At 32.7% G+C, this 11,549-nt stretch overlaps 2 protein-coding genes and 1 long non-coding RNA gene across 6 annotated transcripts in view; all 3 read right to left on the bottom strand.

Annotated features, from left to right (window-relative positions):
* Positions 1-272: 272 nt before the first annotated feature.
* Positions 273-1,896, bottom strand: LOC108740727 (nitric oxide synthase-interacting protein homolog). Its single transcript, XM_018475166.1, has 6 exons — positions 1,622-1,896; positions 1,345-1,562; positions 1,175-1,290; positions 933-1,120; positions 726-834; positions 273-435 (listed from the first exon to the last, which is right to left on the bottom strand). The coding sequence occupies exons 1-6, from the start codon at positions 1,795-1,797 to the stop codon at positions 364-366; spliced, it is 879 nt and encodes a 292-aa protein (XP_018330668.1). The 5' UTR covers positions 1,798-1,896; the 3' UTR covers positions 273-363.
* A 199-nt stretch (positions 1,897-2,095) lies between these two features.
* The window catches only part of LOC108740740 (type I inositol 3,4-bisphosphate 4-phosphatase), an 11,238-nt gene continuing 1,784 nt past the window's right edge, over positions 2,096-11,549 (bottom strand). Inside the window, exons 3-13 of one of the 4 annotated variants that reach the window (XM_025976215.1) lie at positions 11,333-11,401; positions 10,548-10,721; positions 9,809-10,009; positions 9,603-9,757; positions 9,229-9,537; positions 8,964-9,163; positions 5,061-5,405; positions 3,785-5,003; positions 2,975-3,614; positions 2,476-2,611; positions 2,096-2,416 (exon numbers count right to left, since the gene is read on the bottom strand). In XM_025976215.1, coding sequence (XP_025832000.1) covers positions 2,284-2,416; positions 2,476-2,611; positions 2,975-3,614; positions 3,785-5,003; positions 5,061-5,405; positions 8,964-9,163; positions 9,229-9,537; positions 9,603-9,757; positions 9,809-10,009; positions 10,548-10,721; positions 11,333-11,401 — 3,581 coding nt within the window. In that variant the 3' untranslated portion in view covers positions 2,096-2,283. Of the gene's footprint in view, positions 2,417-2,475; positions 2,612-2,974; positions 3,615-3,784; positions 5,004-5,060; positions 5,406-5,463; positions 5,664-5,728; positions 6,038-6,102; positions 6,250-8,963; positions 9,167-9,228; positions 9,538-9,602; positions 9,758-9,808; positions 10,010-10,547; positions 10,722-11,332; positions 11,402-11,549 lie in introns of those variants that run through there. The other 3 variants (XM_025976214.1, XM_025976216.1, XM_025976217.1) reach the window with 3 other exon arrangements.
* On the bottom strand, positions 7,814-8,871 carry LOC108740744. Its single transcript, XR_001938400.1, has 3 exons — positions 8,465-8,871; positions 8,207-8,404; positions 7,814-7,887 (listed from the first exon to the last, which is right to left on the bottom strand). It is a non-coding gene; the product is annotated as an uncharacterized LOC108740744 (long non-coding RNA).

Here is an 11,549-nt window from a genome sequence, read left to right on the forward strand (position 1 = left end):
AATACTGTCCAATAAAATAAGTCTTTTTGGTTCCTGCATTATTGGTTGTCTAACTTGCCATTAGTTTTTATTAAAAAATAAAATTATGTATACATAGGTACTGACTGCAATTAAAACAAAAGAAACTGTCTTTCTGTCCCTACGTGGTCTTTTAATTATTTATATATTTATTATTTTACCTATAATTTCTAATCAGATAAATGCTTTTTTGTTTATGTTGAATATGGTGTAAGGAATATTAATTGGGTTTCTTATAACATAAAACCAATAAATACAACTCACACGAAAGCAATATTTAATAAGGTGCACATATATGCAAAATAATTCAATACAAACCTTTCCTACAATTTTCAAGACGAAAATTTACGCCTGCAATGACGGTCTCTCATATTTTCCCTCCAAATTTTGATTTGTTTGAGCATAACCTGTGCCACCCTGAAAACAAATAGAAATTAATTTTTTAAAAAACTGGCATCAGCATTTTACTTATTGGTGTAAGCCTTTTTGAAGACTACAATTACAAAAGTTATTATGAATAAGCCTAATGGTATTTTTTACACATTAGGTTTTTGATGGTGTGGTATATGAAGGTCTTCACATTTAAAACCATACACAAAATTGACAATATATAAAAAAAATTTACATGTGCTACATCAAAAAAAAGTAATTCATTTTGCATTAATTATTTATGAAATAGTTAAGTTTAATAAATAGTTAAAGCTCACTCTCTGCATAACAATAATGTCCTTCTCTTTTAATTTTTGTCCTGTCAATGGATGAGTCCAGTCTTTTTTAATAATCTTTTCAATACACTCTAAAGTAACTACATCACCCCTGAAAGACAATAATAAAAATTAGTTAAGATTCAAAAAAGCAATAAAAGAAAAAAATTAGTTCTGTTTAGTATCTACTTATTAATTTTATTAATTTACGTGGGTCGTAGTATAGCACATGGAACTGAATTACTTAAAACATCATGGGTAATAGGGCACATATACCGATTCTCTTTAATAATTAATGATTTTGTGTCATCAGGATCTTTCACTTTTGTAAATTTGACATCAATCAAGTCCTTTGCTTTTAATGGCCTTCCAGAAATTGGACAAAGAATGGTGCTATCCTAAAATATATAAAGATTATTACTTTGTTATTTTAAAAGGTTACTATAATTCACAGGTTTCTCAAGCTTTGGTTTTTGAGCATTAGGTGTTTTTGATGGAATCCAAAAACTAGGTAACTCTTTATCTTTGCCATTGGCCATATTTGATACTGATGGTACAGGTCTGTTTTCTACAAATCACTTGCATATTTAAACTTCAAATTCAATTTATATTATTGATTTACCTTCCTTGAATCCATTAATAGGTTTGCTAATAATGTTGTTTTCAGTATTAAAAAACTGCTTCACCTTATTATTTGTCTCTGTTAACAATTTTTCTTCATTTTCTTCATCCTCTTTTTTCTTTAATTTCTCATATTCTTTAAGTTTCTTATTGTATTCAACTTTCTTTGAAATTATATACTGCAATATAACTTCTTTGTCAAACAAATAACCATCTTTCCTAAAAACATAGAATTGTCTTTAAATTGTAAAGCATGGTTAATTAGAGAAATGACTTACGTTATTACAGGATTTCGACAGGGTTGTAAAGATAATGAACAACAATCGAAATCTTTTACAGAGTCTTTGCCTATTCTTTGACTTTGGGTACCATAGCCAGAAGCTTTAGCATCTTTCTTTTTTTCGTGATAGGTATACACAGCACCAGCAGTACAGTTTCGTGCATGCCTTGTCATTATTAAATGTAATTTTTCTTGTTAGTATGATTAAATATTTATAACCATTAATATTTAACTGTAATTGTCACACTGACAACCATAGCTGACAACTGACATCATCTTATATCCATAGATACGTCTACATCTCATAGTGAACACGATTAGTTACGTTCATCTTATTTGATTCGTTGGTTTTATTAAACTGAATGGAGTACAATTATGAGCGCGAATTCTAAAAATTATAAAATTGACTTAGCTTTTCTTTATTGTTATACATAATGTTTGTTTCGAACAGAATAAAGTTTTATTAGATTGTCTAAGTACATTCTCTAATTTAAGCATAACATTAAGTACATAAATTAATAATTATAAATAAAAATATATTAATCAACTATACACCTTAAATAATTGCTAACAACTAACAGGTAATATGTTGAATGACTGATTAATAAATAATTGGCACCTTTGAATTTTAATTAACGACAACTATAATTTCCTTCCTTTTTAGGATTGAGCTGAACCAAAGGTTCCTGCAGGTGGACGATAATATTTAGGTAATGTTAAAATTTGCAGAGCATTAAATGCGTATTTACGTATATTTATATTTTTTTGAGTGTTCTCCCTTCGACATCCTTCACTGCAAGACGCAAATTAATTTTTGAAGTATACCATAACGTTATTTTAAGAAAATCCTACCTTCGCATACAATCCAATGCTCTTTGAAATTCGTGTTCTGCTAAATGATATTCGGAAAGCAAAATATTACATTGCTCTAACGTTACTGCCATACCCGTTCGATCTTTGGCACTTTTACAACTTGTAAAACGAAGTCCTTCAATATTAAAAACAAATTAATGTTTACAAAAAACTCAAGTAAGATATTAAGAACTGAACTTATGAAAAATGACGGAAATAATCTGAAATTTAGATAATAAATGAAAAAAAACAGTTAAACTTTCATGTAAGTCAAGTAAAACAACGAAAAAAAATTAAAACATGGAACTAGTTTGATCGAAATGTTTGAAAGATTGAATTTATGATAATTTTTATTGCTATACTTATGTTAAAATAGTTATTTAAACTTACTCATCATCTTTTAGCTTTTAGGTTTTTATTTAAAATTAGTATTTGTAAATATCAATATTCAGTAAAACTGCATTAGATGTAGAAATAAATCATCTGAATATTCACTTACCTTTCATTTGACGAGATATCTGCGATGCCAAGTGTAGTATTGCTACGTTTTTATTTTTATTTCCATACACCTCGCTCCTCAGTTCGTCGACAAGGTCCCCCAATGACCATTGTTGAGGCGAGCATGCAGACAATCGATTGTTTGTGATGTTGGTATCTGGTATGTTTAGTTTTCGATACCTCAAATAATACTCGTTCAATCTTTCAAAATTGTCGATATTCGAACGTTCCTGAGGTTTGGTTGCACCTAAACTTTCCGCTAGTGTTGCCATCTCGTTTATACCAATATTAAAAAATACCGGCGTCACATGAAAATAGACAACTTGTTTTGTTGGTAAAAGGGCGTAAAAAGAATCAGGAACGGGTAAAGAAACGGTTAAAGAGCTTCTACTTCCGCTGACTTTGGGTGTAGGATGGGGTTCAGTAGATGGACTGGGACTGCGGTGGAGTGAGAACATTACAGTGCGGAGATCTTCAACTGCCACAGACATGTCGCCCCACATATCGATCTCGTTACCGTGGTAGCTCAAGTAGCACTCAAAACAAGCCAAGGGACCCAAACTGACCAAACAAGTTACAAAACTGGGATCAGGCTTATGACACCACAATCGTGTCAAAAGAGCTGACACGAGAGATGTTAACTAGAAAAACGAAAAATGTCAAAATTTACAACTTTTCTGCTAATTTGAGTAGACCAAGGACCACACAATCTACCTATGCTGTTAGATTTATTATATATGTACATACAATATTTTATTGTAGCTTAATTTGTTTTTTAAAAAGTAATATTTTTCATTTTGTGCTCACTTACCGCTTGTGAAAAACAAACGTCCCTTCGATATTGCACATTGCAAACCCTTTGTGCCGCTTTCGGATCTTGTTGCACCCTAAAAACCGAATGTGTCAATCTGGCAGTCTTCAGTAGTCCATCCATCGCCTGTCTCAATTTTCTCATGCTCGGTCTTAATTCTGCCGACCAATCAGTGATTTTATTTAAATCAAGTCCATCGGTGAACTTGTTACCGTTCCTGACCACCTTGGTAACGGTATTCACAGCCTTTGTGACAGCCTCGCTATCTTTGCTTGCAGCTTTTAAGTCTTCCTTGTTAACACCGGGCTGATTAGTGATCACAGAATTATTACGATTACTATTGACTTTTTTCGTTTGACGTAAGCGCACTGCCGGACTTCCGCATCGGCCACATAAAAACTTCACCTTGCTAACAAGGCACATTACGCTTGCTTCTATATTGAGTTGTGTTAAGTCCCAGGGCTCTGGTTCGTCTGTTGGCTTGTAATAATTTGCAGATGGGGAGCTACTCATAATATTTGTGTCTAAAAATATACGCCCTGTATCTGTTTCAAGTGGTTTCCGTTCTTCATATTGTTTTATTGCATTTGTATTTTCCGTTTCGATTTCAACGTTTGGATCTTCACATTCTGGAAATAGGACAAAATTCGTTTCGTCTGGAGTTTTGACTTTCGAGCAAAGACTTCGAACGCCCTCGCTGGTGTTTAATAAGTTCAGTTCTTTTTCATTGCGAGCTATTTTCTGGGTGTCACGCATTTTCCAAACGTCTTCGATATTTTTAGGTGTGCAAGGAGTCGCAAAATCTTCCAAATCAGGACTTTTTAGATCCAATGAAGTTAACTGTTGCGTTATACGTTTAAATGGCGATAAAAATAGACCCTTTCTCCCGTTGATTTCATCACCAAAGTCATCACTGACACCGAAATCATCTGTTATAAGTAATTTGTGTTCTTCAACAAAGTTAAGGGCTTCTTCTACTAAACTGGGATCCCAAAGAGTAAGGAGAATACGAGTCTTTTTAATCATATCTTCGCATATTGGAAGCATACCAGCGGTCTGTTTCTCTTTAGCTAATCGCATTAAAGTTTTCATAGCTTCTACTACCTCTTTACGTAATTGTTTTATGGCTTGGATGGCATCGTTTGCTGTCGATATTTTGGTAGATATTTGGTAGTTCGTGTTAGCACGCAAGGGCGACTCTTTAAGCTGCTGGACTAGTCTGCAATTGACGTAAAAATTAAGCAAAAGCAGTATATAATGTGTAGAAATAAATTACTTGATAAGCCCTCCGTTCTTGGACTTATGAGAATGTGCAGTAAAAGCACCCACTGTAATCCAATCATAAAACCCGCTTTTGTTAAGCGTGTCGTTGTAAACCCATATTCGTTGAAGATGTAAGTTGATAGGGGCAAATTCTAAACTTCTATCCATTTTTCGTGAACTAGGTTTAAAGAAACTACCCCTATGAGCTTGCAGGTTTTCTCTTGCTTGGGAATACAAGCGTAAAAGGTGAAGATGACGATCAAGGAGTTCGACTTGACGAGAATGCCATGGTTCACGTAATTCACCCATTCCTGCTACTTCTTGCAACAGTTCTTTTTCTTGTTGTATCCAAATGCCTCTGAAATAATTATTCATATGAAAATTACTGCCGAGTGGTATTGGAAAATATAACTTACAGGAGTTGATGGGGAAATGAAAAACAAATTCTACTTTCAGCCATTATTTCGTGAACACAAATATCTCCACCTAAGCCAGAATGGAACCGATAGGTCTGTTCAAAGGGTAAAGCAAATAACAATTTTATTTCAGCTTGACTAGGAAGACGCATTTTTATTCCTAGCCTTGGTGGTAAAGAATGGGATCGACGATGAGATATCTTCTTAAACAAAATGATTACATCAAAAAGGGTTAATATATATAATAATAGATAATACTTCTTACTTGGCTACTGTTGGGCACCACCCGACAAGGCGTGTGTTCTGTGCTGCTTCCTCTGTCTTCTCCCTCCAAGGCCCATGCAGACAGGGTAAGGAATCCTACTGTATTTTGTGACTTGTTGGTTAAAGGTATTCTCAGTCTTGATGAATCTTGTATGGCACTCAGTAAGACGCAAGCGGAACCAAGAGGGATTGCCGTATGAGACACTTTCTCTCTAACGTCAAACGCGGTAAAACGGATAAGGGAATCGCTACTTAAACCGTCCGAAGCTCGAAAACTCACCGTTGTAAAAAAATTTGGATTGCTGCTCCTCTAAAATATAAACATAAAATATGTATTTTTTTTTAACAAAATAAATAAAACCAAAAAACACATACCTCCACTACTTCACTGCGAGAATACTGAACCCAACATTTATTAGCTGCCATATAAACATCAATTACCAAAGTTGGATTAGGAGGTCGACCATGACCATCGCATAAAAGATTATCACATGCTAGAGAAATTTCGCAAAGTGGAATTTCCGATACNATTATGTTAATAAAATGGAAACAATGCTATTAAATTATTAAGACATGCTTAACGATTCTTTCCAAGTTAACAACAGAACATCACAACAGTAGGGTCATGCCTTACCACATTAATTAATTTAATGTACATTAAAAAAGTAAGAACTTACTCTCAGTTTTCCTGAAAAACCCTTCTTGTCTTTCCTTTATATATAGCACTCCTTCTTTTTCAAATTTTGTTGAAGGTTGAGTAGCAAGAGTGATTAATTCTTGTTTATTAAATCGCATAATTTATTAATTACGTGCACTAGTCATAATTTGGTACCTTAAACCCTGAAAAACGATTTTCATAGTAGTAATCAAATTTTGAATTACATAAATTGCAAAAAATTCTTGAAGTACATACCTATTACAAAAATTGGTCAATATTTTAATAATAAAACTTTTTAAGCAAATTGAGTTGGAGGATTGCAAACATTACATAAAATATGTATTTTTTTTTAACAAAATAAATAAAACCAAAAAACACATACCTCCACTACTTCACTGCGAGAATACTGAACCCAACATTTATTAGCTGCCATATAAACATCAATTACCAAAGTTGGATTAGGAGGTCGACCATGACCATCGCATAAAAGATTATCACATGCTAGAGAAATTTCGCAAAGTGGAATTTCCGATACATCTGTAAATTGTAATATTAAATAACATTTACAGTTTACACTTGTATTTTTACCTAAAATATGTTGTTTCTGAAGTCGCCACATTTGCAAGTCTGCGTACGGTTTATGATTACGTCTTCGTTCGAGACATTGCTGTAGAGCATGTAGTTCAGCTCTAATTCTCTCATAACTAGCGTCACGTATAGCCTGCATCCAACTTGAACGTTCGTATTCAGAATTGGCAGCCAATGCTTGACAGAGACCACCATCGAAGACTAAATAAAACAACGTTATTATACACTTATTCAGTTAATTTGAACCAAAATACGCCAAGACGACTGGGATAAGTTTATTTTATTTTTATAGAAATGAAACATCCAGTATAACGTGGCCAGTATCAGAATGACCAATAAACAGGTACATTTTTGCATTACTATTATCATTATTTTATATTTTGCGAGTTTAATAATACAAAAGTGAGTAAGGCAATTATTACTCTTTTCAAATACCAAGTCTATTAAAAAGTACAAAAATTCCAAGTGAACCCGATTTAATGTAGTGTAATTTGTCTTTTTAATCCTTATTTACATTCTCACAGTATTTTTAGTTATTTAAGGAAATTAAATAATTTCAGTTCACCGTCAGTTAATGATTAAATAAAATGTTGAATTTATAAACATGAATAAAAGTAATATTACACGTACAATAAGATTCACTGCATATGTGAAATAACTGTGTAACTTTAGTTTTTTCCTATTTTTTTTTTTTTGTTAATAAAAGTGCAGTTAATGTTCATGATAAGATTGTATGTTACCTAAGTAAAACGAATAATGACCATCTGTTGGTAGAGGAGTGGTGGGAGTGGGGGGATCTAACCGCACCTGGCACTGTTCTAGCACAATAACACCAATGGGTTCAGACCATGGCTCTCTACTTTTAAAATAAAACAATAAATTTCCCCTCAATCGACACCATCTTTCTAAACTGACTGAAAAAAGGAAAAAACACATTAAATAGTAAATCATGGCAATTTTATCAAAAAAACCGATGGTGTTAAACAATACCTTACTTACCCCTACAAATACAAAACATACAAAAGCATGATATGGAAAGAATGCTAATTATGTAAAACAATTGCTGTTAAAATGTACGATATACAAAAAATTATTAATTACATCTTCAACAGTTACTTAGGTATCATTAGTATTGATTCGAAAAAAACGCATCTACATTTTGCATGTAAAGCAACTGTAAAATAATAACAGCGTCAATGACACCAAATAATTGTAACTTAATATTGTCCTTACATTTAATCCGATTGTTTAACAGTTTTCATGAAACATAGCTTTTCGTTTGCTTAAAACCACTGTCCCTACCCAATTCTAGTCTCAGCTAATGAAAAGACAACACTCGTTAGTAAAAGTGATTGTAAAGCAAAATATGCGTGTTGATGTTAGTAAGCTCAGTGTTAGTTTTTTTATTAATGTGTGCGTTCTTTTTCCATCCTGTAAAGTTCGCAATCAAGTGTTAGTTAAAAAAAAAGTTTAAACAGTTATTACACATACAGGATAGATAGACATTTCTGCTTTAATGAAGTACCTTTGTTGACGACCCCTACACAGCTCAAATTGCGGAGACGTTTTTGTTTTGCCCTTTTGTTTCCCTTTCCTGCAACGCATGTTATAAATCCTGTATATATTTACTTAATATTTTATAATTATTTATACTGAAATGTATAAATATGTTATTAAAAATTAGTCAAACGTATTAGATTCAAAAATATTAAACATTATGTTTACGTATGTACGTATCTTTAAAAAGTGACGTTACTTAACGTCCTCTTCTTTGGTGTTATTTCTACTTAACATTTGTATTGATATTATTAAAAATGAAACGTTAAGAAAACAGTTTTAAAAGAGAATTAATATAAAACTCCAAGCGGTATACAAACCTACTTCAAATGTAAATAATTAAACAGTTCTTTTTCTTGTTGTATCCAAATGCCTCTGAAATAATTATTCATATGAAAATTACTGCCGAGTGGTATTGGAAAATATAACTTACAGGAGTTGATGGGGAAATGAAAAACAAATTCTACTTTCAGCCATTATTTCGTGAACACAAATATCTCCACCTAAGCCAGAATGGAACCGATAGGTCTGTTCAAAGGGTAAAGCAAATAACAATTTTATTTCAGCTTGACTAGGAAGACGCATTTTTATTCCTAGCCTTGGTGGTAAAGAATGGGATCGACGATGAGATATCTTCTTAAACAAAATGATTACATCAAAAAGGGTTAATATATATAATAATAGATAATACTTCTTACTTGGCTACTGTTGGGCACCACCCGACAAGGCGTGTGTTCTGTGCTGCTTCCTCTGTCTTCTCCCTCCAAGGCCCATGCAGACAGGGTAAGGAATCCTACTGTATTTTGTGACTTGTTGGTTAAAGGTATTCTCAGTCTTGATGAATCTTGTATGGCACTCAGTAAGACGCAAGCGGAACCAAGAGGGATTGCCGTATGAGACACTTTCTCTCTAACGTCAAACGCGGTAAAACGGATAAGGGAATCGCTACTTAAACCGTCCGAAGCTCGAAAACTCACCGTTGTAAAAAAATTTGGATTGCTGCTCCTCTAAAATATAAACATAAAATATGTATTTTTTTTTAACAAAATAAATAAAACCAAAAAACACATACCTCCACTACTTCACTGCGAGAATACTGAACCCAACATTTATTAGCTGCCATATAAACATCAATTACCAAAGTTGGATTAGGAGGTCGACCATGACCATCGCATAAAAGATTATCACATGCTAGAGAAATTTCGCAAAGTGGAATTTCCGATACATCTGTAAATTGTAATATTAAATAACATTTACAGTTTACACTTGTATTTTTACCTAAAATATGTTGTTTCTGAAGTCGCCACATTTGCAAGTCTGCGTACGGTTTATGATTACGTCTTCGTTCGAGACATTGCTGTAGAGCATGTAGTTCAGCTCTAATTCTCTCATAACTAGCGTCACGTATAGCCTGCATCCAACTTGAACGTTCGTATTCAGAATTGGCAGCCAATGCTTGACAGAGACCACCATCGAAGACTAAATAAAACAACGTTATTATACACTTATTCAGTTAATTTGAACCAAAATACGCCAAGACGACTGGGATAAGTTTATTTTATTTTTATAGAAATGAAACATCCAGTATAACGTGGCCAGTATCAGAATGACCAATAAACAGGTACATTTTTGCATTACTATTATCATTATTTTATATTTTGCGAGTTTAATAATACAAAAGTGAGTAAGGCAATTATTACTCTTTTCAAATACCAAGTCTATTAAAAAGTACAAAAATTCCAAGTGAACCCGATTTAATGTAGTGTAATTTGTCTTTTTAATCCTTATTTACATTCTCACAGTATTTTTAGTTATTTAAGGAAATTAAATAATTTCAGTTCACCGTCAGTTAATGATTAAATAAAATGTTGAATTTATAAACATGAATAAAAGTAATATTACACGTACAATAAGATTCACTGCATATGTGAAATAACTGTGTAACTTTAGTTTTTTCCTATTTTTTTTTTTTGTTAATAAAAGTGCAGTTAATGTTCATGATAAGATTGTATGTTACCTAAGTAAAACGAATAATGACCATCTGTTGGTAGAGGAGTGGTGGGAGTGGGGGGATCTAACCGCACCTGGCACTGTTCTAGCACAATAACACCAATGGGTTCAGACCATGGCTCTCTACTTTTAAAATAAAACAATAAATTTCCCCTCAATCGACACCATCTTTCTAAACTGACTGAAAAAAGGAAAAAACACATTAAATAGTAAATCATGGCAATTTTATCAAAAAAACCGATGGTGTTAAACAATACCTTACTTACCCCTACAAATACAAAACATACAAAAGCATGATATGGAAAGAATGCTAATTATGTAAAACAATTGCTGTTAAAATGTACGATATACAAAAAATTATTAATTACATCTTCAACAGTTACTTAGGTATCATTAGTATTGATTCGAAAAAAACGCATCTACATTTTGCATGTAAAGCAACTGTAAAATAATAACAGCGTCAATGACACCAAATAATTGTAACTTAATATTGTCCTTACATTTAATCCGATTGTTTAACAGTTTTCATGAAACATAGCTTTTCGTTTGCTTAAAACCACTGTCCCTACCCAATTCTAGTCTCAGCTAATGAAAAGACAACACTCGTTAGTAAAAGTGATTGTAAAGCAAAATATGCGTGTTGATGTTAGTAAGCTCAGTGTTAGTTTTTTTATTAATGTGTGCGTTCTTTTTCCATCCTGTAAAGTTCGCAATCAAGTGTTAGTTAAAAAAAAAGTTTAAACAGTTATTACACATACAGGATAGATAGACATTTCTGCTTTAATGAAGTACCTTTGTTGACGACCCCTACACAGCTCAAATTGCGGAGACGTTTTTGTTTTGCCCTTTTGTTTCCCTTTCCTGCAACGCATGTTATAAATCCTGTATATATTTACTTAATATTTTATAATTATTTATACTGAAATGTATAAATATGTTATTAAAAATTAGTCAAACGTATTAGATTCAAAAATATTAAACATTATGCTGCCGAGTGGTATTGGAAAAT

The sequence above is a fragment of the Agrilus planipennis genome, unplaced genomic scaffold (assembly GCF_000699045.2).
Source record: "Agrilus planipennis isolate EAB-ADULT unplaced genomic scaffold, Apla_2.0 scaffold228, whole genome shotgun sequence".
Classification (NCBI taxonomy): domain Eukaryota; kingdom Metazoa; phylum Arthropoda; class Insecta; order Coleoptera; family Buprestidae; genus Agrilus; species Agrilus planipennis.

Bases quoted from the DNA above. Each gene is read 5' to 3' on its own strand.
- LOC108740727 (XM_018475166.1), bottom strand. From the start codon at position 1,797: ATGACAAGGCATGCACGAAACTGTACTGCTGGTGCTGTGTATACCTAT. The intron at 835-932 runs GTAAATTAATAA...ATTGTCTTTCAG, and splicing joins TGTGCTATACTACGACCCAC to GGGTGATGTAGTTACTTTAG. The intron at 436-725 runs GTGAGCTTTAAC...ATTTGTTTTCAG, and splicing joins ACATTATTGTTATGCAGAGA to GGTGGCACAGGTTATGCTCA.